We start from the raw sequence: 27,988 nt of genomic DNA on the forward strand, positions 1-27,988 counted from the left end.
TTCCTTTTCAATAGAAAGGAACTTTATTTCAGTAAAGTTTTCTGAATTTTAGTTTTAAATACTTGTTCTGTTCCTTTATTCCCATTTTCTTCCTCAGGGACTCCGATTTTACCTATGTTGGACATACACACCTGAAGAACAGGCACTAGGTGTTTTAGTTAGATTGTTTTTAGTTTTTTATTACATTTCTCTCCAAAAGGTATCTTGGGAGTTTCTTTCTTATAGGGAGATGATGACAGCCTAGTTCCAGTCTTTTCACTTTTCCACCTCACAAAACCCTATAGGAACAATATAGAAGTAGGCATAGAGAAAATCTACAAACTCTCAAATATGTAACGGTGGGCCAGACCACCCTAAACCAGCAGAATGAGTATGGAAAGCCACAACTGGGAGATCAGCATGGCTGGAACAGTGGGGTGGTCATACTCTGTTCAGTTTTTATTTTACAAAACTCATGTCACTTGATCATTTCCTAATATTCCTCCCTCCCTTCCTGCCCTCTAGGCTGCAGGCTGGTGTTTTGCTGTGTTTTGTTTGTTCATTTGTTTGTTTTTTGGCCATGCTGTGTGGCATGTGGGATCTTAGTTCCCCAACCAGGGATTGAACCTGTGCCCCCTGCACTGGAAGCTCAGAGTCTTAACCACTGGACCGCCAGGGAAGTCCCCTGTTTGTTTTTTGAGGCACGGATTAACAGACAGTAGTCATCGTTTTATTGAAAACACTTGTCCAAAAAAATCACTCAGAAAGCTCAGAAGAATTCAGAAAACTTTTAACAAATTTCAAACACACGCAAGATAGAATCACTTTGAGTAGGGGAAGTGGAGGGTTGATTTGACACTCAAGAGCCTCATCAAAAGTAGCAGAGACTGGTGGAGGTGGGGGAGCCACACACAGTGACACGTGTGCACTCACACAGCTTGACGAAGGGCAGGGCACAGACTATCTTGGTCTAGATAACTGTTTCCTCCTTCAGCAGCGTCTCCCTCTGTATGGAGCTCAGCTCTCCTCCCAAACTCTCCACGTTTTCCAGATGCGAGATCTCTTGGGTCTCCTCAGTACTCTGGGAAATGGGCAACAAATGACAGCTAAGGCAAGCTGTTTCTTGAACGAGGCAGATGGCACCTGGGTGACAGCAAAAGTTTGGGTCAGGTGAGAGAGAGTGTCAAGCTCAGTGCCTGCCCTAGAGGTCGGAAACTCCCTCCTCTGACCTGATTCCCTCTGGTCTGCACCTGCCCTCCTAGTTCTCCCCTCCAATAAAAGGACAAGGCATACAAATAGATGGATAAACTCATGGAACCGTGGCCAGTGCTGGAAGGCATCTTAGCAATTGTCTAACCATTAATAGGTAAGAAAACAAGGTTTCAGAGAGGAAGGTCAAACACAAAGCCCAGGCCTCTTCATGGCCAACTCACTCAAGACCCTCAGTAAGTGAAAGAAAGGAAGAAGAGAATCAATGTTCGTAAGAACAAACGGAGATATCTTGAGTGGATAATAAATGCTGTATTACGGCTAAGACAAAGATAAAAGACAACTATTTTCAGCTTTATAGCAGACTAGCTACTCTCCCACTAAACACAACAAAAATTCTAAATATTTCTTCAAAAACCTATTATTTATAAATGCATCATCGAGCTGACATCAGAGTAAGACATTCTTAGACGCCAAAACCATAGTGATAACAGGAATCTGAAGGGTTAGGCAACCACACAATTAGCCTTCACCTTGGAGACACGCGCTCAACCCAGGTGACCCTGAGTTTCCATTCTGCTGGGCTTTTGGGACACGGAAAAATAACAGGAAAGCCCAGGTCCTGCTTACAGTGGGGAAATCTAATAAGAGTCGGCCACATGAAACTGGAACTGCAAAGTTACCTGCATTGACTGAGATTTCACAAACACAGGCTAGCTCTTATGTGGGTCTGCAGCTAAACTAACAATACCAAGTATCTTGGTTGTGATCCTAGGGTAGTTCTGCACCCAAGCACCGGGCAAATGCAAATCCTTTTTTGAGGAAACAATTTAAATATAGGCCTCAAATAATTTCCAACAATGACAGCAAAAAAATTTTCCAAGGAAAATGAGTTCACAGTCAAAATCCACAGACCATACCAAGAAACAAGGTACCACAGCAAGAGCCTATAGAAACAGCTGTAGAAACAGCAGCAAATAATTCAGTTGTTAAACTTATAAGACACAGAATATAAAATAAGTATGTTTAACATGTATAATAAAAATATATTCAGAGGGCTTCTCTGGTGGCACAGTGGTTGGGAGTCCACCTGCCAATGCAGGGGACACGGGTTCGTGCCCCGGTCCGGGAGGATCCCATGTGCTGCGGAGCGGCTGGGCCAGTGAGCCATGGCCGCTGGGCCTGCGCGTCTGGAGCCTGTGCTCTGCGGCGGGAGGGGCCACACAGTGAGAGGCCCACGTACCGCAAAAAAAAAAAAAAAAAAAAAAAAAAAAAAATATATATATATATATATTCAGAGAACATATTTTAAATATGAGGAAAAAAGCATAAAAGTAACAAGATTTACAGGAAAATACAACTTCTAGTTATAAAATAGATTAACTGAAATAAAAATTTAATGGCTAGGTTAAATAGACCAGACACAGCTAAAAAGTGAATGGGTAGGGACTTCCCTGGTGGTCCAGTGGTAAAGAATCCACCTTGCAATGCAGGGGACGTGGGTTTGATCCCCGCTCAGGGAACTAAGATCCCACATGCCGTGGGGCAACCAAGCCTGCATGCCACAACTACTGAGCTCGCATGCCTCAACTAGAGCCCGCGTGCAGCAAACCACAGAGCCCACGGCTCTGGAACCGGTGCACTACAACTATAGAGCCCACACGCCCTGGAGCCTGTGCGCCACAACTAGAGAAGAGAAAACCCACATGCCACAACTAGAGAGAAGCCCACGTGCCACAACTAAGACCCAATGCAGCCAAAAATACATTTAAAAAATAATGATAATAATAAATCTTCTTTAAAAAAGTGAATGGGTAAACTTGAAGATACATCTATATAAGGTATTCACAATGCAGCCCAGAAAGACAAAGACAGAAAATATGAAAGAGAAATTAAGACATGCAGGGTAGAGTAACAAGGTCTAACAGAAATCTTCCTGGAGTTCCAAAAAGGACAAAAAGAAAGGGAAAGAAAATAGGGAGGAGATAAAAATGTTTTACAAATGCTGAAAGATATCACTCCTCAGCTTCAGCTCACACATCAAATCATAACACAAACATCCATACTCTGCAAAATACCAAAAAAAGTCTCAGAGAAAAAAAAGTTGCCTCAAAAAGAATGATATTTTTAAAGAGAGCCAACTTCTCAACAATAAGAATAGAAGTGGGAAAGTAATAGAATAATATCTTGAATGCTGAGAGAATAACTGTTAACTTCAAAACGTATATTCAGCAAAACTAACTTTAATAAACAAAAATGAAAGATAATTTCATACAAACAAAATATGAGACAGTGTATCTCTAACTGACCCTCATTAAAAAAAGGCAAAAAAGGGCTTCCCTGGTGGCGCAGTGGTTGGGGGTCCGCCTGCCAATGCAGGGGACACGGGTTCGGGCCCCGGTCCGGGAAGATCCCACATGCCGCGGAGCGGCTGGGCCCGTGAGCCATGGCCGCTGAGCCTGCGCATCCGGAGCCTGTGCTCCGCAACGGGAGAGACCACAGCAGTGAGAGGCCCGCGTACCTAAAAAAAAAAAAAAAAAAGGCAAAAAAAAAAAAATGAGGGCTTCCCTGGTGGCACAGTGGTTGAGAATCTGCCTGCTAATGCAGGGGACACAGGTTCAAGCCCCGGTCTGGGAAGATCCCACATGCCGTGGAGCAACTAGGTCCGTGAGCCGCAACTACTGAGCCTGCGCATCTGGAGCCTGTGCTCCTCAACAAGAGAGGCCGTGGTAGTGAGAGGTCCGCGCACCCCAATGAAGAGTGGCCCCTGCTTGCTGCAACTAGAGAAAGCCCTCACACAGAAACGAAGACCCAACACAGCCATAAATAAATAAATAAATAAATAAAATACATTAATTGTCAAAAGTAGAGTCATCATCATTATCATTATTAAAAAAATGATATAAATGAACTTATTTACAAAACAGAAACAGACTCACAGACTTAGAGAACAAACTTATGGTTACCAGGAGGGAAGGGTTGAGGGAGGGATAGTTAGGGAGTTTAGGATTGACAGGTACACACTGCTATATCTAAAATGGATAACCAACAAGGACCTACTGTATAGTACAGGGAACTCTGCTCAATATTATGTAACAATCTAAATGGGAAAAGAATTTGAAAAAGAATAGATACATGTATAAATGAATCACTTTGCTGTACACCTGAAACACAACATTGTTAATCAACTATACTCCAATATAAAATAAAAAGTTATAAAAAATCATTCTAAAGGATGTACTTCAGGATAATGATCTTAGATAGAAGGTCTGAGGTTTGATGAGCAGCTAAATTGGTAAATATGTGGGTAAATTTAAACAAGTATTAAATGCATAAAATAATAATAATAATGTATAGAATTTTTTTAAAAAACAGAAGAAACCAAAACACTGGACAAAATACCATATAAGTTGGGGGGGAGGGGCCTTGAATTATTTATGAAGAGAATAAATATGTTGATTAACTAAGCATGTTAAAATGTCAAGAGTAACTATGACACAAATGAAAACAGACCGTATAATTTCCAAACTAACGAGGGAGGAAATGTAATGAGAATTATATACATAAAATTCAATCAACCCAAAGCAAGGCAAGTGAGGTAGAGGGTGGGGAGCAGAAAAAACTGAAAGCACAAACTAAGGTGGTCGAAAAAATACAAATATATCAGTAGTCACAATAAACGTAAATCAACTAAATGCTCCAGACAAAGGTTATAATAAGACTAGATGAAAAAAATCCAATCATAAGCTATCTATAAGAGACATCCAAAACGTGAAGACAGAGACAGGTTTAAAGTAAAAGACGTAACAGGCAAATAATAACCTAAAGAATGTAGAGGTAGTTACAGTAATATCAGATAAAACAGACTTTACAACAAAAAGCATTATAAGAAATAAAAAGTATCACAGCATGATGATAAAAAGTTCGATCCACTAGTAAAATAAAGCAATTCTAAATCAAGGTTTAAACAAGATGATAAAAAAGCTTGATGTAATGTTTATAGATAAAAGGTTGCATTCACCATGAGACATGAAAACGGACCTCAGACTAGGCTATAAAGCAAGTCAATAAATCTGAAAATATTAGGACTATATAAACCATGATCTCTCATCAAATTGAAACTAAGTTAAAAGCATTATCACTAAGACACAATAAAAATTCTATGCTTAGAAATTTTAAAGTATATTTTTAAATAATTCACGGATCAAAGAAAAAATCATAAGGGGAACAAGAAAATATCTGAAATCGAACAACAACAAAAGACATTACACATCAAAATGAGAGCTGCAAATAAAGATGCAATTCTTAGAGGGCAGCTGAAGTTTTAAATGCCTACTTAGAAAAGAAGAAATAATCAATGAGCTTAGATCCTGATTTAGGAAGCTGAAAAAGGAACAGCAGAATAAATACACAAAAAAGTAGTAGGGAGGGAAGTTCAAAATAAGAAGCAAAAAGTAATTAAATAGAAAACAAACAAGGTTTGTTTTCAAGAAAGCTAAGAAGCTGGTTTTTTGAAAACACTAAAAAAAACCTGATAAACCTCTAACAAACATAGTAATGAAAAAAGAGAAAATTAGGTGTGAAAAAAGTACATAACTACAGCGACTTCCCTGGTGGCGCAGTGGTTAAGGATCCACCTGCCAATGCAGGGGACACGGTTCGATCCCTGGTCCGGGAGGATCCCACATGCCACCGAGCAACTAAGCCCATGCGCCACAACTACTGAGCCTGCGCACTAGAGTCCGCGAGCCCCAACTACTGAAGCCCCCGTGCTGCAACTACTGAAGCTCGCGCACCTAGACCCCATGCTCCACAACAAGAGAAGCCACCGCGATGAGAAGCCCGCGCACCACAACGAAGAGTAGCCCCCTCTCACCACAACTAGAGAAAGCCCGCGCGCAGCAATGAAGATGCAACGCAGCCAAAATAAATTCTTTTTAAGTACATAACTACAGATACAGCACAAATTAAAAGTTAAAACAGAAAACATTGAGTAATTTTATGTCAATAAAATTTAAAACTTAGATAAACTGTATAAACTTAGAGAAATATATAAATTACCAAAACTGACTCAAGAAGAAATAAAATATCTGAATAGTCCTATAATCATGAAAGAAACTCAGTCTTTAACTTAAAATTCTCCCATAGAGAAATGCCATGCTTCTATAGGAAAGCTTAGTTATACAATTAAATACTCAAGGTGGTAAAAATGAATGAAGCTTAGTTCCTCATATTAACATGGAGGAATCGCAAAATTATGCTGATCAAACATAGCAAACTCCAGAAGAAAAAATACAGTTTGATTATATTCATATAAAGTTTTAAAGCATGCAAAACTAAATAATACATTGTTTAAGGATATATATGTGTAGTAAACATGATTGGCATAAATTTCTGAAGAATTGAATCCAGAGGGGAAAGAAGAGGAAGTGACCAGGAACAGCCACATGGCAGAGGGGGAAGACTTCAAAGATATTGAATACTTAATGTTCTAACATGTTTCGTTAATTTTGACAAACCCATTTTTTTCACATTTTAAAATCTCTGAAATGAGGATGTACCTTACAAGCTCTAGCACCTTAGAATTATACTTCGTATCAATTTTTCTTTCTCAGTGGTACATAAAATAAGGGTGTAACTTACAAACGATGGATTCGACAAAACGTGGCTAGTTCTTAAGCTATATGGTGGAAATATGGGTGTACAGTTTATTTATAATTACTTGTATCTTACAGATATACGATAAACATTCTTTGTTATATATTCAATGTATAATAAAATCAAGTTAAAATAGGTTCTGATAATGGGTCAGGTTAAAATAGCGGGAAGATTAGGAGTAGGGACAAAATTAGATGGGATTAAGAATTTCGATGATGACAGTTGGTAAAGAAAAAGCGACTGAGGAATAAGATCACAGATTTCAAGATAAAGAGACAGGAATAGAAAGCCTTAGGAACTGGGATGGTGGTAAGGGAGAGTATGAAAGTGTGCAAGTTTGGTTCTAAAGTCAAGGAGCATAAGAATGGGGAGGACGAGGGTGGCAGACATGGCTGAGGCCCTAGAGCAGTGCTGTCCAGTAGAAACTCCTGCATCCGCACTGTCCAATGTGGAAGCCACTAGGCACATAAGAATGTGGTTTTTGAACATGTGAAGTGTGGCTGGCGTGACTGAGGAACTCAATTTCTAACTTGATTTCATTTTAAGTAAATAGCCACAAGTGAATACGGTTTTGAACAGCACAGCTCTAGAGCGTCCACAGCTCCTGAATCCAGACAGAGGGCAGGGAGAGGGCACCAGCCCTGGGACACTCACCAGCCACTAGGAACAGAAGGATGCTAAAGCCCAGGACGTAGTAAGGCCACTGCACAAAGAACTGCGGGGGGCTGGGCTTCATCTGCAGACTCCGGATCTCCAGGGCATGCAGCAACAAGGCCAGGAAGGCACAGGCCCCTGTGGGTCACAGGGCGGCAGCCTTGCTCTCCTCCCGTGGCTCCCACCTCCACTCCAGCCTTCCTACACCTGTGTGGCTCCTGCCCGCACCCTTGCCCCTTCAGAGCCAATAACTTCCACCCCACATGCCTGTCTCGCCCTCCTTCCCAACTCATCTCAAAGCCCGTGTGCCTCACCTCCCAGGGGCCCCATGATCAGAAATCCCCTTCCCGGGTACCCTCTGTGCCTGTGCTCTTGGCTGACTCCCGATGGGGCCCCCTGGGTGTGACGCTTTGGACGAAACTCAACCTGATTTTCCCACTGTGAGCGTTCCACCTCCTCCATCTGATGGGAGCCTCCCAGGGTAGGGCCTTGGTCAGCCTTTTAAAGTCAAAAGGTTCCAGAGGGCAGAGATGATCTCTTCCATTCATTCATCCAAGAAACATTTGTATTTCATTTATATTCTATATTTCAATTCTATTATAACCCTGTACCAGATTCTATGACAGTTGCTGGGACAGAGATTATGGGGAAAAGACCCCCAGACAGATGACACCAAGCCAAGGCTGTGAGGACAGTGTCCGCTGGGAATGCAGTTAGGATGAGCCCCAAAGCAGGGGGATCACAAACCCTGAGGGGGCGGGTTGGGGTGGGCTACTTCATTGAGAGGGCAGTGGAGGAGAGGGGCCCTAAAAATCCCCTCTCCAGAGACCACCCGCCCCCCATCTCCGGCCGTCTCCCCAGATCCCCCACCCACAAGGCTGGGGCCCGCCTGCTGCTCCCCACCTGTGAGGAAGCTGATGAAGGCTGACACGAGATTGTGCTTCCGGGTCCTCGGAAAGAGCCGAGATGCAAAGGACACCATGACGACAGTGGTGAGGAAAGACAAGATGACGGCGGACAGCAGGAAAACACGGCCCACGATGATGTAAACTGCAGGGGAGGGAGGGAGAGCTGGCTGGCGCTGGGCACCCTGGCCCAGAGGGCAGAGCCCTGCAGAGCCTGGGCAGGGGTGGCCCCAGAGCCGGGTCGCCATCAGGTCCCAAAGCGTGGCCTGGGACCAAGGCTCCGACCCGACTGCTTTGCCCCCAAGCATGCCCTGGGCCCACCATCTTGTTCCCCATGACATGAAAAAAAAGTTAGATGGGCAATTTCAGACACTGAAATTATTAACCAATTCTTAACAAATACTGTTACATGAATCTGGTTGTATCAAAGCGTAGTGGAAAACCATGTATTGTTTGGGAAAAAACGGTGGCTTTAATAAACAACATAAAATGAAACTGTCGTGATAAAATTTGTTGCATGTAGAAATGTGAAGAATTGCATCCACATTGGTCACACTGAAATAGTCACTGGTGGAAAATCAGAACTCTGTGAGGTCAGGATATTCTGAACTCTGCAAGGGAGCCCCTATTTAATTATCCACATTAACAGGAATAGTGAAACAGACCGAGGATCGAGGGGAATTCATTCTCCTAGTGTTGGCGTGATTCAGACCTTGTTAAGGTGAGTCTGTATGACCTCCTGAGCGTGCAGAGGTGAGCGGCTGGGGGAGGGACAAAGAGACAAAGGTGTTGAAGACCCAGATATTCTAGAACCTACCCTGGGGTTAAACCAGGGGTTCTCTAGTACGGGCAGTACTGCCCCCACAGGGGATGTCTGGCAATCCCAAGAGGTAACGGTGGGCATCACAACTAGCGGTGTGTGTGGGGGGGGGGGCGCTAATGGACTCTAGTGAGGAGGAGGCAGGGGCGAATTCAGTTCTGTCCTAGCTGCCCCCACCAGTCCTCTGTCACCCCCCAATGCCCACGCTGGTCCCGTCTCCCAACCCCTCATCCCCGCCTCCATCCACCCCGTACCGGGTAAGGGTTGTGGCTTCCAGCACTTGATATGGAAGCAGTTCTCAAAGAGGCCACTGAAAAACACTTCCTGGGACTCCTCGTTCACCAGACGAACCCAGAAGGGGAAGATGGAGACCAGCAGTATAAGCAGGTAGCCCAGGGAGGTCAAGGCAGGGGCTATGGCCCAGGTGAACCCCTTCATGTCTTTGTCCTCTAATGTCAGCATCACCTGTGGAGGGGAACAATGAAGGGGGGGTCCTCACGCAACACGGGGTGAAGGAGATGATGCCCGTGGACATGTTAGCACACGTGAAGCTCGAGAAATGTTGATTTCTTTGCCTTGATTAAACTTACAGCCTTACAGACCTCTTCAGTAGGCCTAAACAATGCATAAAACATTTTCTTCCACTAATTCACTGGGCAATCTTGAGCATGTGGGGTCCCTTCTTTGAGCCTCAATTTCCACCTCTCCCAGCTCTAAAGTTCTAACCTCTCAGTTCTGTTGACACCCACCCACTAGCCACAGAAGAACCTCTCCAGTCAGCTGTAAGCTACTATGTGCCTTTTGAGATTTCAGAATGAGGACCAGGGCAGAGATTAAAACCAGGGCCTGAAGTGCCTTTACTCAGTGACTGGCCTTTTCTCAGGACCTGGGGTATAGACAGACAGGGGTCCACCTGGCCTGGAGGAGCCCTCTGCTGAAAAATGAGCAGAAAATATGTTCACAGAAAGTTTTTTTTTTTTTTTTTTTTTTTTTTTTGCGGTACGCGGGCCTCTCACTGTTGTGGTCTCTCCCGTTGCGGAGCACAGGCTCCGGACGCACAGTCTCAGCGGCCATGGCTCACGGGCCCAGCCGCTCCGCGGCATGTGGGATCCTCTCGGACCGGGGCACAAACCCATGTCCCCTGCATCGGCAGGCGGACTCTCAACCACTGCGCCACCAGGGAAGCCCGCTCACAGAAAGTTTTAAAAATAGTTTTAGAGTTTCACAGACCCTCCTGAAGCCCTAGGTACCCTCTAGGCCTGGAGGTCAAGACCCTCAGTTAAGGATCCCTCATAACTTCTCCATCACCACCAGCTGTCATTAAGGATGTCTTCTTGGAAGGAGCACCTGTGATGTGGAAGCTAAGTGCCAACAGCTGGATTTGGTTCTGGACACCCGTGACTGTGTCCCAGCTTTATCACTTGCTGGCTGGGTAACCTCGGGGAACTGGCTAAAACTCTCAGGACCTTGGGTCCCCATTTGGAAAAAAAAGAGGAAATAACACCTGCCTAGTAAGGTCCTTGCCAGGGCCAAGTGAAATGCTGCCAAAGACATGTCAAGCACAGTGCTTAGGGCCCAGGCGTTTGGTTAAAGTTGAAGGGTGAGGGGCCACCAACTTCTCCTAAAATGCAAACATTCCTGAGGGAAATTCACATCCACCACCCAAGGGCAAATGTATTCAACTAGTCTGCTTTCCTCTCCAGGCTGGCAGGGGAAGGAGAGGGGCGGTTGGAAGCCTGGGTACGGCAGGAAGGGCGGGCCCTGTCCGGGTGGCCCCCAATGACCCTGGCCACACGGCGGTGCAGAATGGCGACATCAGGGGGTGAGAGACAGGACATGGGAGGTGGTAGACACCCCAAGACAACAGCCCTTCTTTCCAAGTCATGCCCAGAGCCAGGCCTGGAGGCTCCTTCCTGCCTAAGCAGACAGCCTGGCAGCACCAAGCTTCACAGCTGCGCACTGCTGTGTACAAGACAAGGCCCTCGGAGTGAGGGGTTTCCCTCTCCTCTCCGCCCCTGTGTGTGCCCACGCACTGGGGCCCCTCCACGCTCCCCATGCGGATGCCCCTCTCGCTGCAGCCGGGGGCAAGGAGTGTCTGAGGCTTTGAGATCTGCTGATCACCACAGCAGAACAAGCCTGATGGTAGAGGGCAGAGGAAATCTGCTGTCTATAAAAGGGTTAACAGCTGTTGACCTCCGACTGCTGTCAGAGTGCTTGGAAACTTTCTAAAGCACTCTCTCCTCTTTCTGTTGTTCATTACTTCCTTTTCTTCAGGTCTTCCCCCCTGAAAAATTTATCCTGCCGTCTCTGCAACGCTTCCCTTTCGATCTTCCCTCTACCCTCTGGCCAGTACTGGTGAGTCACCTGAACTTCAGGGCCTCAGTGTCCTCTACTCTAAGAGGATGAAGACCAGAGAGCCTTGAGTCCTGGCTCTAAAGCTCTCCAGGTAGGAGTCATGGCAGCATCTTGACCCCCATCCTCTGGATGGAATGGAGAACCCTGGACATTTTCCGTTGATGGTCTGAGCCCCTTCCTGCCCCCCCCCGCCCCCCCAATGAACTTCAACGTGTCTAAAGCTGAGCTCGGTGTCTTCCCTACTTTAGTCACCCTCTCCTTCCCCCACGCTCTAGCCTGGAGCTCCTGCCGGCTTCTCCATTTCTCCCACACTTCCACCTCCTCAGCATTCCTCACCTTCTCAGCTTTTCTTTCATAAGGTTTCCCACGAACCCAGCCTCTTGCCTCCACACCCGCCATGTCTCCCTCCATTCCCAGAACACCACAGTCACCCCAAGCACCTCCAGCCTTTCCCGGGGGTGGGGGTGAATGCCCTCACTTCACCTCTAGACCTTTTAAATCCCACATCTTCTGCAAAGCTCACCTTGGTCCTGTCCACTCCATGGACCCTCCCAGCCACCAGCCATTAACCATTCATTCCACAAAAGTGAACTGTGTACTTACTGGGCGCCCCATGCCCAGCTTAGGCCAATGGGGAGAATCAGGGATGAAAAAAGACAGGAACTCGCAGGCTCTTGGTAACTACTGGGGAGAAGAGACACATAAACTTGTCTCGCGGGACAGCGCTTTCCCTCACCCCCTCCCCGCCCCGGGGTGACTGAGAGGCCAGGCGCCACCTCCTAGCTGTCTGTCCTCTTGCCCACCCCAGGCTGCTCTCCAGTGAGGGGGACCTTGTGGGCCTTTCTCCAGGGATAGGCCAGCGTCCTGCATGGAGCAGCCCTCAGTGCTGGATCTGGACGACTGTGCACCAGGGATATACAATTGGGGGACACACTGATATGAGCCAGACTCAAAGGACCATAGACATGTTCATGTAAAGGGGGATTTGGAGAACCCTTTGTACTGATGGGGAAACAGCTGGAAAGAAGAATGGACTGGTCCAGGATCCCAGGCTCAGTCAGAGTGGAGGCAGGGACCACAGTCCTGCACAGCTGCCCCTCCCTCCTCACCTCTTCACCAGTCGCCACTGGCCAGCAGTTCAGTTCGGGATTCCCAAAAGTGGGGGTCAGGGAGAGACAATGGGGGGAACAGAAAACTACCAACTTTTTACTTTGCCAAGGGCATTCAAAACAAAGCAAAACTACTGCCATCTACTATCACCAATTGTTTTCATTATTATTTTGAAAAGGACCTATGGCACTGTAAAGTAGAAGAGCTGCATGCTCCGTGGGGCCCGGGTTCCCGCCGGCAAGGTCTCCCTGAGCCATCGCGCCGCAGCCCGAGGGCAGCCCTGTCACCGGCCCAGGCCCTGCGCATGCCAGGGACAGCTGAGGACTACACAGGGCGAAGAACGAGAGGAGCAACATAAGAGTGCATCTCAGGCTGGACCGGGAAGAGACCAGGAGAGAACCGTCTGGGCCGCGAGGAGCCTCACTCCCCACTTTTCCCGCCAGTAATTTGAGGCTACTTGGGCTGCAAACTAGCTTAGGTTCCGTCAGAGGTTCCTTCCTGCTGACCACCCTCCACCCTTCCGTGGCCCCAAAGCCCCAGTGACATTTTCCAGAACCAAAGATGGGTGCTGACCTGGCCATCAGCCCCCAGATCCAGCCCCGCGGGTCCCAACAGCCGGCCGGTAATGTTTGGGGTTTGGGGGGCCTCTTCCTCTTCCTCGCCCTCCCCCTCCCAACCCGTGACTCCACCTCCGCTCGCCACCGCCCCCCCCCACACACACACACAGTTTCCCGTCCCTCTGCCGAGGCACCGTTGGGGTCTCCCAGTCTCCCGGTCTCCCGGGCGGGGCTTCCCTTCAGGCGGCCCGCGGTCCGGACCTTCCGTTGGCCCCCGAGGCCCGGCGAGGGTCTGCTCCGTCTCCCGGCAGAGCCCACCGAGCCCTCGGGGCCCTGCAGGGGAGGGCGGGGGTTCTCACCTCTCGGCCCGCCGCCGCCTGCCGCTCACCTGGCCCTCGGCTGGGGGAACCTGGCCTCCGGGGTGGTCCGCAGTCCCGGAAGAGTGGGGGCTGGAGCAACCTTAAGTCCGCGGATCTGAATTCGGATTCCAGCTCTGCCATCACCAGCAGGATGACCTTGGGTGAGTTACTTCTCCTTCCTGGGTATCAGTTTTCTCATCTGTGAAACGGGAATGATAATAGTAACTCCCCCCGTGAGATGGCTGGAAGTGCCTGGAAGACACTTCGCTGTGGACTCCGCAGAGAGGCAGCGCTACACAAACAGCAGCCTGGACCGCGAGCCTGGAAGAAGCCAGAGTTTCCTGACTACCCAAGGCCCTGTCAGTTCGCTCCCCTTCCCCAAGACCCTCGCTCACCCCCCTCCCCCACTCCCAGGCCCTCCCTCGCCCTTGCCTTGCGCATGCGTTCTGATCGCCTTCAGCCCCCCGCCCTCCGCCCCTGGCCCTCACATTCCTCCGCTCTTCTCTGCCCTCGCGTCTTAGGGCTGACTGCACCTCTCACCACGTGGGCTGGTTTTAAACTTTTAAACTTAGGCTCTTCCGAGAGAGGCACTCTGGCTCCTGGCCCTGGGGGTGGGGCTGGGGGGCCGGTTCGAGTGGCAAGAGCGGCCACACTTGGAGCCGGATAAGTCACCAGCCCCCCCTTGCTTTGAGTCTACGCCCACCAAGGAAACGCATTTGTAACTCCTAAGATTTTAAAAAGCCAGGACCATGTCTGCCACCTCCTCACACCTCTTCACTAGGGCCAGCACATATTCAAAGACAACAGGAAGGGCTGAGAGCTGATGAACCACTAAGTTATTGAATCACCTATCATGGGAGAGGCATAGCAAAGGCCCTTTTACTAGTCATGATTCTGTCTGTCCTAAGGTTCAGACCCAGATTTGTAAGCGCTCAGGCAAGACAGGGTCTTTATTGGCTTAGCTGGGGCAGGGCAGAGTACAGCTGGGGAGGCCTGGAGCCAGGCCAGGGAGACCCCCTCTGCCCTGATCTCAGAGAGATGGCTTTGATCCCCTCCACCCCATAGGCTATCATCCTCCAGGCGGCAGGGGACATCAACCTCCAGACTCACATCCTCACATTTAGCCACCTGAGGGAAAAAGAATATCTTCTTCACCCTATTCCCACCCCTACTTGGTTGGAAATTTCCCAGGGAAGCATTCTGATTGGCTCAGCTCTGGTCAAAAGCTCATTCCACTCTGGCCAAAGAAGATGACTCAGCTGTGCCCCACAGAGGCCAGGCAGGTAGGATCATCTAAGAAGCCAGCGATTTGGACCACTTATCTGGAGCAGCGTACAAACTTTCTAAAAGGAAGTGAACACCTTTAGAACACCTTTCTAAAAGGTGTCCTCAGAAGAAGGGAGAAGTTATGGCAGACCGTGACAGCATCGTCATACTTTTTTACACATCAAATCCAAATCATGGGCATTATTATGCCCAGGCTGCCGATGAAAAAACTGAGTCTCAGGTTAAGAACATGCCCAAACTATCACGTGGATGGTTGCTAAAGGATCGTGGATGATTACTAAAAACATTAGGCTGTAGAGGAACAGATTCTTCACATGGTGCTGGAGTTTATCGTCCTCACAAATTACTAACTGCAAAAGGAAAACGTATCTTTACACAGGAGAAACCTAGCAGTCACTACCTTAAACAAGTGAACAAACAGCACTACTTGGGGTGGAATAATCTGACGTCATGTGCCTCTTGAGGTGATAGCAGTATGAAGGAGACATCACCTGTGAGGTATTCTTGCCAAAAATGTGTCATCAGGCCTCTAAACCTCTTTTCAGTTAAGAGGAAATACAGGGGGGTGAGAAGGAAGCTAAATACCACCGGAGTAAAACAAAGAAATCAATTTTGTAGAAAATTATAAAGGATAACTCTTCTTGACTCCTCCAAAAGTCACTGTCATTAAAAAAAAAAAAAAAGTGGAACTATTCTAGATTAAAAGAAACTAAAGAGATATAAAGCCAAATGTAATGTGACCCTTGATTTTTTTTTTCTGATTTGAAATAATCTAACTATAAAACACATTCTTGGGGCAACTAGGGAAAATCTAAATACAGAGTCCATTTTAGATGGTATTATGGAATTAAATTATTTTTCTTAGGTATGTTAATAGTGTTGCGATTATGTAGGAGAATGACCTTACTCTTAGGAGACACATGCCATAGTATTTAGGGTGAAGGTTATATCTGAGCTTACTTTCAAATGATTCAGAAAAAAAGCATATAGATAGAAAGCAAATACGGAAAAATGTTAATACTGTCCATCTAAGTGGAGGATGTATAGGGTGTTCATTATTCTATTCTTTCAAGTTTTCTGTATATAAATCAGACAAAAAAATCAGAAAAAATAAAAAGAGACCTTGTCTAAGAACACAAAGAGCTGGAACCTGAACCCGGGTTTATCACTCAACACAAGTGCTTTCTCTAATGACAGAGGCCAGGATAGGTGAACATGGTCCCTGCCCTCATCCAGCTTGCAGCAAGCGCAGAAGACAGGCAACTGAATAAATCATTTTTTTAAAGTGTGCTCGGTGCACAAAAAGTATAGCATGCTACGGCAATTGCAGAGCGAGAATAATTCAGTCCAAAGGAAGACCTGCCAAGAAGGCCCTTCTAGACAGAATCTTACTCCCAAAAAGGGATTGCAATGTGCAAAGACTTTTCCCTGCTCTACAGCAAGAAATACTGTACATTATACTTTGCACACATGCTCCCTTGTGCACAAACAGAACAAAAGTCTGACTTACCTTTGTGATGGATGTTTTCTACTCCGTTCTAGTTCTGCCTACTTTTTCCTTTTACCCTTTGCTACTCTCAACTCATTACAATAAATTAATTTTAAGATCCCCTAGTGGCTCTTGACCTACATTTGAAAAATACTGTGTTCAAGGACCCAGTGAATTTCAGAATGACTGGGAGAAGGGGAGGCCACAGAGGGCTGGAGAAGTCAGTGGGCAGAGCTGGGATTTGAGGGTCTTGTTGATTTCATTCTGAGGGCCATGACGGGCCTTTGGTGGGATTAAAGCAGTCCATGTGGGTGCCACTGCCAAAATTCAACTTCCTCCTCCTCCTGTCTCCCTGAGAAATGGACTATTTCCTGCCATATCAATAAACAAAGGATTGTCACAGTTGTCAACGACTGCAGCCCTCCAACGTGAGCTGAGGAAACTCAGGGCTGAAAAGAACACCTGCCACCTAGCAGCCATCAGACTGCAGCCACTCCCTGTGGTGAACCCTGAGGAAACCCAGGATGTGTCAGGCTACTGGCCCCAGATAACCGAGGTGCACAGCAAATGAATGATTTCAGCGAGCCAAGACTCTTGCATCTTCCCATACATAGAAAAGCGCTAAATTCCTTGAGGTATCTGGTTTTCTTTAGCAATAATCTTTTGATGTCCCGACAGCCTGTCCTTTGTTGCCAAACTCCTATATATCCTGGCTGCCCCTCCCCTCCTCGGAGCAATTTCTCAGAGTTATCTGAAACGCTGTCCCCCCGGGGCTGCAGTCCTTATTTTGCCCCAAATAAAACTTAACTCGCAGCTCTCACGTTGTACTTTTTTTTTTTTTTAAGTCAAGATCCCCATTGCCCAAAGACTCCTACCCCTTCAACCAGAGCATAGGAAATGCCTCTCACCCAGGGGGCCCAAGGCTGTGTTCAAAGTATGGCTTGGGACTGCCAGACCAGCCCCTCCCAGGACTGAATATTTTAGAAAGTGTGTGTAAGTTTAGGTCATAGTCTCCTCTGGAAGCATTTTCATGTTTTCCCGGGTCTAGGGTAGGGGGACAGGCAAGGGAAGAGGGAACTGTCTGCTGGAAAAGTAGGTAGAGGGCCCATGAGCTGGGGCTGGAGTCTTCAGAGTTCTGACTCCCCCAGGCTCTGTGCTTTCCTTGGTCCCAAGCTCCAAAGGGAAAATCCAAAGTTACCCAAACCAGAGCCTTACTGCACAGGACAGAACCAGAACCCGGCAATGAGCAGGCCCTGAGGGCTCCCACCCAATAGCTGGCTCCACCCCCAGCACAACAGTCCCTCCCACCGCTCCTTCCACCTGGCCTGGGATACCCAGTCTGTCTCCTCTCACACAGGCCCCGGAGTCTCTCCATACTCCCAGCCCAGCCCTCTTGCCAGCCCTCAGTGCCTAAGCCGCCAGATCCTGTGTGATCCCTTTGTGTCCTCTTAGCACCTGTGAAGCATTGATAACTTCTACTGTATAGATTTTCAACTTTGGTTGCACATTAGAATTACTTGGGAGCTTACAAAACACCAAAGTCCAGGCCATACCCCATACCAAATGTACACAACCTCAGAGACTGAGGCTCCAGTGCTTTGAAAGCTCCCCAGGTGATTCCAGTAGGCAACCCAAGCTAAGAATCTCTGCTCTACTGGGTCCTGCTGCAGCTAGGAGCCATTGGGGGGGGGGGGGGGCCGGGGGAATGAGGTCATGATGGGTTCGGGTGATCCACCCTCCTGGTTTGCGGAGGACTGAGCATTTTACTGGATGTGGGACGTCCGATGTTAAGGCTGGGAAAGTCCTGGCAAACTGGATGAGCTGGTCACCCTCGTGTTCACCTGAGCTCTAACGGCTTGATGAACTACTCTGTCCACTAGTAATATTTGTGCCTAAAGAATCAGAGCCCCGCCTGAGTGCTTTTGATACTGCTAGGCAAATTCTTTTCTCCCCTCTCCTGGCCTCCAGGGACACCTCCACTCTTGCAGCCTGGCACGTGACCCCACACACTTACCTTGTCCTGGGGTGCCCTTCTCGGCCAGTCAGAATCCGACCTGGCCTTCAGACCCCACTCATCAAGCACTGCCTTATTCCAGAAGCTTCTCAGACCCCATAGAAGGAAAGGGCCCTTTCTGTGGTATAAGGGGGTGGAAGGGACTCGAAGAGGGTTACATGCCAGATGGAGTAAGTGGGCCCACTGGCTGAGGGCTCAGACCTGGCCTCACAGAGTCTACTCAGGGTGTCCAGATGGCAAGGTGACCCTTGTGTAGTGTGATAATCACCTACAGGAACAGGGGAGGAAGGTGGGGGAGTGCAGAGAAGCGTGGAGACAAACAGGAAGACTTTGGCTTCCAGTAAACAGATTCACTCCACAGCCACTGAACACCTGTGTGCATAGCACCAGACCAGGCAGGAAAAGGTATACAAGACAGAGGCAACTTTCAATTTCAAGAGTCTACAACATAAGTATAGTTTTCACCGATATTTTAGATAATCACTAATCCAGGCTAACAGGAGGAAAAATAATCTGATTTTTTGTAATCAAAACATAAACGTTTACAACAAAGTAGCTATTTCTCTCAGATGCCTAGAATAAATCTAAAATATACTGCCTACTAGAGGTACTTTGGGAATTTCCTTTAATGATTAAAATATTCATGATAAATTGGTGCTCAAATTCTTGATTTTTTAAAATTTTATCAGTCGATCATGTATCACACTATTCAACTACTTTGCAAACTTTTCTCTCCATAATTACACGGTAGTGAAGCTCTGCCTCAGGTTATGATGGAAGTTTTGTTATAAAGGAGTCTGAACAGTAGCTTTCCTGATAGGAAATCTTGAAGCTTATTACTGAGATTCTTTTTTAAAAACAGCCAGAAGCTAACCATTTCTCTCTACCTAAACTTGAAATAAATGTGTACTTCTCATAGGATAGTAAGCATGTGTCTGACTAGGATTCAATCAGAGAAGGAAAACCACGGCCCAGTAAAGGCAAAAAAGAATCCTGGGGAAGGTACACTAGTTTCATGTCCAGTGCCAGTGAGGTGAGTCAGCAGATCAGTGACATGTGTAAGCTACAAAATTACTGCTGCTTCTGTTCTGCCCTCCAGCTCTCCCAAGAATCTCCCTTGTAGACCACACAAACCGAAAAGTACAAGAAAGGGAAACCTGACAAATGCACTTCAGCCTACCGGAGTTGACACATAACAAAGCCCATGACATGTTATACTGAGAAATTACTGGGCTTAGAAAATTTGCCCATTTATTAAAAGCATCTATGAAATATAAAACAAAAAGAGATTCAGTAGTCTGCAGGAGGGAAAATGCTGGTCCAAGAAGACCCAAGAGCCACTTCCATGTATAGTTACAACCAACAGGACAGATGAGATACAAGGAAAGCTATTGGATTCAAAGGTCACACTGCAGCTTTCCTGATCTATGAGTCTGAATCCAGAATGCCCTGATTCTTTCTTCCCTGGAATGGACCTAACGCATTCCATTTCTGGCGGAAGATTATGCAGATGTGAAAAAAAAACGATAGAATCTCCCTCTGATGTAGATCCTCAAAATCAAATAAAAAGTGGTGCTAACTTAAGCTTCCACTTTAGTCACTCCTTCTGTAGTGTCAGATGACGCCCCTTTCGTGCCCCTCTCTGACACATAGCAAGGCTCTCCCCATACCCATCATTCCCCCAAAGCAAACTGGCTAATGCTGAGTAAGGCGGGAACTCTGTCTAAAGGTACTTATGCACTGAACACATCCATGAGATCTGTCCGCTATGTGGATTTTCAGGTCTTGGTAAGAGTTGAGCTAGGACTGAAGGCCGTCTGCACTCACTGCAGCCAAAGGTTTTCTCCCCAGCACGAGTTCGCTGATGTTCGCTAAGAGCTGAACTCCAAACAAAGGCTTTACCACCTTCACTTCATTCACAGTTTCTCTCATGAATGGATTCCCAGGTGATCAATAAGGTATGAACTGTACTTGAAGGTTTTCCCACATTCTTTACATTCAGAAGGTTTTACCCCACTGTGAGTCTTCTGGTGCTGAATAAGGTGGGAGTTCCGACTAAAGGCCTTCCCGCATTCACTACACTCATAGGGTCTTTCTCCAGTGTGAATTCTATGATGTTTGATAAGGAGTGAACTCCTACTGAAAGATTTCCCACACTCATGACAGTCATAAGGAGTCTCCCCCGTATGGACTCTCTGATGTTCGATGAGGTGTGAGTTACGACTGTAAGCTTTCCCACAGTCGCAGCATTCGTATGGTCTCTCTCTGGTGTGAACTCGCCTATGTTCTGTTAGATTTGAGCTCTGGCTGAAGGCCTTCCCACATTCGGTACATTCACAGGGCTTCTCCATAGTGTGGATTCTCTGATGTCGAAGGAGACTTGAGCTCTGACCGAAAGCTTTTCCGCACTCATTACACATGTAAGGCATCTCCCCCGTATGGATGATCTGATGCTGGATGAGGTGTGAGCTGCGCCGGAAGACCTTCCCACACTCACCGCATTCGTAGGGTTTCTCCTCGGTGTGGATTCTTTGATGCTGAATGAGATTTGAACTATGGCCAAAGGCTTTTCCACATTCATGACACTCATAAGGCTTCTCCTGTGTGTGGATTTTTTCATGCTGAATACGGTATGTGTTCCATCTGAATAGCTTGCCACAAGTGTTGCACATTTGAGATTTCTCTTCCATAAGAATGTGTGGCTGTCGGATAAAGTCTGAGATATGACCAAAATTCTGTCCATACCCATAGGGTCCCGCATGTTTGTTTCGTTCACATTCCTCTCCTTCATGTGGCTGTGTCCCTACTTCAAGAGTTTTCTGCTTTATAATTAATTGATCCTCAGTCCAGGTCTCACCATCTGACGGAAAATACAAAAAAAGTATATGTAACAATAAAAACTCCCTGTGGGAAACAGGATGATCAAAGTATTCCAGGGTATCTGGTTCAAAAAAGTACGAAAAATGGCCTCACATTAGGAGGAAAAGATGGATACAAGCTGAGCAGATTTGGAGAAAGTAGTGGGGAAACTAAAGTGAGGATTTATATATGAAGTCCCTGACCAGACAGATATACTGGAATTAGCAGAATAGGAAAGCAGAGTTTGAGGGAAGTGGGATTATCTCAGAACACAGGAAGAGTAATGCTGGGGGCTCTGTGTGGGGAGAGGCAGGGACTGAGCGGATAAATAAAAGAACCTCATGCAGAGGTTCTGTCCACACGGTACCCTGGTCACATGCGTTGTCACTGTGGTAACAGGGAAGGCTCCCTTCCTGTAATCACACACCAGCACCTTCCTCACTCCTGTTGAGAGCCTCTCTCTACACACAGATGCTCACATGCTCATTCATGAACATGACATACTCGGACCTTAGATGCATCTTTTAGAAATGGTACAAACTGGGAGGATTTGCAAGAGGAAGGGAGGGGAGAATAGGGGGGAAAGTTGTTTAAAATATGAAGCACGGGGTAGTGAGATATACTTCCAAATCTATTTCAACTCTAAGAGAACATACAAAAACCAATTCTGGGGACTTCCCCGACAGTCCAGTGGTTAAGACTCTACCTTCCAATGCAGGGGGCGCAGGTTCAATCCATGGTCAGAGAACTAAGACCCAAGATCCCACATGCCACGTGGTGCGGCCAAAAATTTAAAAACAAACAAAAAATTCTGCACCCTAGCTGTATCTAAGGGAGACCTTAGAAAAACATCTCCTGTTTACTATAATACATTTCTCCTCTTAAGTTTTACTTATTAAATATGGCTTACTGAAGTGTAGTGATATTACAGAAAGAAGGCCCTCTGCTTAGGGGGATCTTTCTGGAAGAAGGGGGTGCTGAGGAATATCCAATGTAGTATCATTTCCATCAGCAGTGAAAGTCTAAAACATATGCAACCCTGATTTTAGTAGGGAATGGTCATTGTCTTTAAGGAATTTAAGAAGTATCTGGTCTCACAGAGCCATATTTACACTTGTTCTCCACCTCCAGATATGCCCTCATCTTCTGTACAATTTGAATACTGGTTTTCTTATACATTTTTTTGTGATGAGAACTTTTAAGATCTACTCTCTAAGCAACTTTCAAATATACTACATGGTGTTATTAACTATAGCTGTACCTTACATCCCTGGGACTTATTCACCTTATAACTGTAAGTTTGTACTTTTGGACCCCCTTCATCCAGTTCTTCCACTCCCCACCCCCCCCCGCCTCTGGCAACCACCAATCTGTTCTCTGTTATCTATGAGTTTGGATTTTTCAGATTTCACATACAAGTCAGGTCATACAGTGTTTGTCCTTCTCTGACTTATTTCACTTAGCATAATGTCCTCGAAGTCCAACCGTGCTGTTGCGATGGCAGGAATTTCGTGTTTTTTATGGCTGGATAATGTTCCATTGTGTGTACAGATAGCACGTTTTCATCCATTCATCCGTCGATGGACACTTAGGTTGTTTCCATGTCTTGGCTATTGTAAGTAATGCTGCAATGAACCTGTGGGTGCAGATATCTTTTCGAGAGAATGGTTTATTTTCCTTTGAATAAATACCCAGAAGTGCTGGATCACATAGTAGTTCCATTTATAATTTTTTGAGGAACCTCCATACCATTTTCCATAATGGCTGCACCAATTTACATTCCCACCAACAATGCATGAGGGTTCCCATTTCTCCACATCCTCATCAACACTTTTTATTTCTTATCTTTTCGATGTTAGTTATTCTACCAGGTGTGAATGGATTGCTGGTTTAATGTTTTTACGTCCCCTTGCACATGTGTTTACCTTACTTGTCAGACAGATTGCAAGCTCCTGAGGAGCAGGGACTAGGGTTTCTTCTCTACCGCCCTGACCTGGCCCCCATCTGTCTTTCCAGCCTCATTCTGATCTTCTCCCTACACAAAGCCTCTTTACTATCTGTTGAACCACTCTACTCATAATATGTGAAGGCTGGGATGTTGTAGAGGATGTGCCTTTTATTTGGCCCACTGCCCGAGATTTGACAGCCTACCCAACGTAGTCGAGGATGTCAATCTCACTGCTCTCAGGCCCTGTTCAATATCACCTTCTCCATGAAGGTGAAGGTGATCCTTTTCCTACAGCTCTTGAAATACTCATCTTTAAGTCATGTAACAGTCAGTACGTTTTACTGATCACTAACAACATGCCAGGTATAGTTCCAGACTCTGAGATACATCAGTAAGCAAAACACAAAAATCCTCAAAGTCCTTTCATTTTACTAAGGGAGATGGATAGTAAACTATGTCAATTACATACTGTTAAAAGGTCATAAAAGTGTTATAGAGGAAAAAAGCAAGGAACAAGGATTAGAGTGCCGGGGGCAGTGGGCAAAAGGGTTGCAATTTTAAATATCACAGTCAAAGGAGGACTAAGAAAATGACATTTAAGCCAAGACTTGAAGGAGATAAGGATATGTGGGAAAGAGCATTACACACAGAAGAAATAGCAAGTGCGAGACCCTGGGTGTTCAAAGAGGCAAGTGCGACTGGAGCAGAATGAGCAAGGGGGAGAGGCGTAAGAACTGAGGTCAGAGACATAGAAGGGGGATCAGAGAACACAGGACCCTGTAGGCTACAGGTCTGTAAGAGATTTATTTCAGAGTGAGATGGGGAGCCACTGGAGGGTTCTGACCAGAGGAAGACAAGAGCTGACACTTTACCAGGATCACACTGGCTGCCATGCTGGGTAGAGGCTGGAGGGAGGTAACTGCAGAGGCAGGACAACCAACCAGGCTGCTGCGATAATCCAGGGGAGAAATGATGGCAACCTGAACCAAGACGGTGGCAGAGGAGGTATTAAGAAGCACTTGGATTCTGGAAAGAAACGTTGACAGTCACATGGACAGGATTACTGGCTGACGGATATGGATACGAGAGAAACCAAAGTTTCTCTCTGGGTTGTGTAGCAGGAGGGATGGTGTTCCCATCTACTGGGATGGGGGATATTCGTAGACCAGCTACAGCATCTCCAATAATCGAAAAAGACATTTCCACACGACGGCTCTCATACCAGTTTCTTGAGATCAACCTATCCCAAACCTGCACACACACTTCTGGTGTGTGAGTACTTGGTACGATAGCCTTGCAACTCTCCTGTAGCTTTAACATTTTTCAAAATAAAAGGGAGGGTGGTGCGGTAAATAATGACCAGTGACTCTCTTCTCTGTCCCCATATCCACTCAGTAAACAAAAGTACTATTGCTTCTATCTACAATGTACCAATACTTTTTTTCCCCTGCCTTCCTGTTATCACTGCTAATATCCTAAAGTCAGATCCTAATCACCTCTCACACTAAACAAACTAGAATCTCTTCCTTGATTTGCAATGCTCATCTGCTAGCCTCCTGTTAAGCAAAGCTCACATACTTCAATTTCTGCCAAGCAAATCTAAATTCTTTGGCGTGGCATTCATTTTCCACACTCGTGCTCCGCTCTGCCTTTAGTCTCATCCTCTATCAATCTACTCTATGCTCCAGTTACTCTGAAATGTTTCCTGAACATTTAGTTCCCCACGCAATTCCTTCTCTGCTCGACCTTCTTCCTCCACCTGGATCAGCCTCCCTTCCAACTCCAACAATCAAAATCCTATCCACCCTGCAAGAACCCAGATCAAAGGCAGCCTCCTTCCCCAAACTTAACCCTGCTCCAAACCCCGGCTGGAAGTGATTGTTCCTTTGAATCTCTAAAGCATACAGTTCCTGCCCCCTCCTCATGGCATTTAACCACATCGACTTTGGGCCTCTCCTTAGAAATATGTTTAGTTTTTTGTATGTGTGTATTCCCTTCAATTTATTTTGAAAGTACCTCTAGAATAAGAGGTGTCTTCCATTTCTTTTCCTCCAACCCCAGTACTATGTAAAGAACTCTGCACACATTAGGTGCTTTAAAATGCTCCTGATTATTTCCTAGCAATCCATTATAAGGAAGTTCTACTCCATCAAGAGAAGAATCTATGAATCATGGAGGGCCCCACGTTGACCATTTATAAAGTCTTCAGGACTGAAACTCAAATAGAATTCAGAGAGGGTTTGAGCCTCATGGGTTTGAGCCACTTATATAAGAAATATCAAAAACTTGGATCCAAACTCTGATGGATGGCAGGACCCTCTGGAGTACCTCTGCAGACAGTGGCCAGTCTGAGACAGAGCTAGAGAAGCCCAAGAAGAGAGCAGTTGCCCTCTGGAATAACAGGCTCATCAAATGTGTCCCTATGGGGCTTCCCTGGTGGCACAGTGGTTGAGAGTCCGCCGCCGATGCAGGGGACACAGGTTCGTGCCCTGGTCCGGGAAGATTCCACATGCCGCAGAGCGGCTAGGCCCATGAGCCATGGCCGCTGAGCCTGCACGTCCGGAGCCTGTGCTTTGCAACAGGAGAGGCCACAACAGTGAGAGGCCCACGTACCGCAAAAAGAAAAAAAAAAAAAAATGTGTCCCTGTGGATGAAGGTCTAAAGAAACATTTCTAGACTGATTTGCTTCTAATTTAAAGGGAGGGGGAAATCTACACAGTTCTTCAAGCAGCTTAACTACAAAGCTGTGTGATCCCAAGTACATTTACTTCTAACAGCAGAAGAAATGAGCAACGCTTCCTGTACTGGGTCAAACAGAGCCCTCACCCCCAAATTTATGTATACCTCAGAATGTGACCTTATTTGGAAATAGGGTCCTTGCAGAGGTAATTAGTTAAGATGAGATCATAATGGATTAGGGCGCACCCTAAATCCAATGACTGGAATCTTTATTAAGAGAAAGGAGAGGAAGATTCAGACACAGAAACACATGGGAAAGAAGGCCATGTGACAATGGAGGCAAGATTGCAGTGATACAGCTACAAGCGAAGGAATGCGGAGGATGGTTGGAAGCCACCAGAAGCTACGAGCAGTCAAAGAAGGATTCTTCCCTAGAGCCTTCAGAGCAAGCCTGGCCCTCTTGGATTTCTAGCTTCCAGACCTATGAGAAAATACAGTTGTTTTAAGCCATGCAGTTGCAGTAATTTGTCATAGCAATTGTAGGAAACTAATATACTTCCTGTTTGATTTAATCACTCAACAAACATATGTACCACGCTGACTATGTGCAAGATTCTGGTAAAGAGATTATAATGCTGTTTCAAAGCACAATTCGGAATGACAACCCCTCCCTAGGTGAACTGCGGACGACATCCTCAAAGAATGACGTTAAGCTGCATCTTGAACTATGATCGGGATCAACAAGGTAAAGAGAATTGCAGGCAAAAGCAACAGCATATGTTAAGGCTCAGAAACATAAAAGGGAATACTAAGTTTAAGGAGTAGTGATAAAAAATTCAATGAGATGTATGCTCCGTGTGGGCAGGAAGTAGGACATAGAGCAGAAAAAATAAGAGTAGAGCCAGATAATGAAAAGACAAAAAAACAATAATAAAGTCACTCTGAACAATTTTTTTTGAAAAACATAATGAAGAGACATATACGCCACACTCAGGATTTGAGACTTTATTCTATAGGCAGAGAATAATATGGGCAGCTGAGAGTGGGGGAAATTACCAACAGCACAGGGATGTGTCAATACTCCAAGGAAATAAAATGGGCCTAAAATGAGGAGGTGGTGGTGACAGGCAACAGAGTCAGGCCTTTCTGAAGAAAAACTGACAGGATTTGGTGGCCAAATGAATACAGAGGGAAGGAGAATGTAGAGGATGATCCAAGTTTTCTGGTTTGGGAAAAGCACCTACTAAAATTAGTCAAGGGAGTCACTGGAAGGTAGGGAGGTGGGTGATGGCAGAAAAGAATGAGTCCAGAAGTACACTTACAGATGTCTGGTTCAGCACAGAGTGCAACCTGAAGTCTCAGAAGGGGACAGGATCACCCACGAGGGTGAAAGAGAAGAGGGCTGAGAACTGCTTTGGGGAAAATCAGTGTTTAAGAAATGGGTGGAGGGAATTCCCTGGTGTTTCAGTGGTTTGGACTCTGCGCTTTCACTGCAGTGGCCAGGGTTCAATCCCTGGTCAGGGAACTGAGATCCCGCAAAGCACATGGGGGAGGGAGGGAGGGAGGGAGGGAGGGAGGGAGGGAGGGGGGGAGGGAGGGAGGGGGGGAGGGAGGGAGGGGGGAGAGAGGAAGGGAGGGAGGGAGGGAGGGAGGGAGGGAGGGAGGGAGGAAGGAAGGAAGGAAGGAAGGAAGGAAGGAAGGAAGGAAGGAAGGAAGGAAGGAAGGAGAGAAACAGGAATGGGAAAGACCCTGAGAAGGCAAGTGGCAGGACCAGGAGAAAATGGTGCTTCCAAAACCAAAGAACAAGAGTTTCAAGAAACAGTGATCACATCAACAGAAATACTAAAGGGTCAAAAAAAATTAGGGATGGGACTTCCCTGGTGGTGCAGTGGTTAAGAATCCGCCTGCCAATGCAGGGGGACCCGGGTTTGAGCCCTGGTCCAGGAAGATCCCACATGCCGCGGAGCAACTAAGCCTGTGCACCACAACTACTGAACCTGCGCTCTAGAGCCCGTGAGCCACAACTACTGAGCCAGCACGCCATGACTACTGAAGCCCACACACCCTAGAGCACACACGCCGCAACTACTGAGCCCATGCACCGCA

General features: G+C 46.4%; 1 protein-coding gene across 7 annotated transcripts in view; it reads right to left on the bottom strand.

Annotated features, from left to right (window-relative positions):
• Window positions 1-687: 687 nt before the first annotated feature.
• TMEM225B (transmembrane protein 225B) overlaps window positions 688-27,988 on the bottom strand; it is a 45,176-nt gene continuing 17,875 nt past the window's right edge. Inside the window, exons 5-10 of one of the 7 annotated variants that reach the window (XM_032604765.1) lie at window positions 13,636-13,805; window positions 12,184-12,264; window positions 9,480-9,690; window positions 8,404-8,550; window positions 7,501-7,638; window positions 688-1,122 (exon numbers count right to left, since the gene is read on the bottom strand). In XM_032604765.1, the coding sequence (XP_032460656.1) occupies window positions 950-1,122; window positions 7,501-7,638; window positions 8,404-8,550; window positions 9,480-9,690; window positions 12,184-12,195 (681 nt within the window). In that variant the 5' untranslated portion in view covers window positions 12,196-12,264; window positions 13,636-13,805 and the 3' untranslated portion in view covers window positions 688-949. Of the gene's footprint in view, window positions 1,123-7,500; window positions 7,639-8,403; window positions 8,551-9,479; window positions 9,691-12,183; window positions 12,265-13,606; window positions 13,806-19,619; window positions 21,257-22,671; window positions 22,892-24,075; window positions 24,184-27,988 lie in introns of those variants that run through there. The other 6 variants (XM_032604764.1, XM_032604762.1, XM_032604767.1 and 3 more) reach the window with 6 other exon arrangements.

This window comes from Phocoena sinus, chromosome 15, assembly GCF_008692025.1.
Source record: "Phocoena sinus isolate mPhoSin1 chromosome 15, mPhoSin1.pri, whole genome shotgun sequence".
Lineage (NCBI taxonomy): Eukaryota > Metazoa > Chordata > Mammalia > Artiodactyla > Phocoenidae > Phocoena > Phocoena sinus.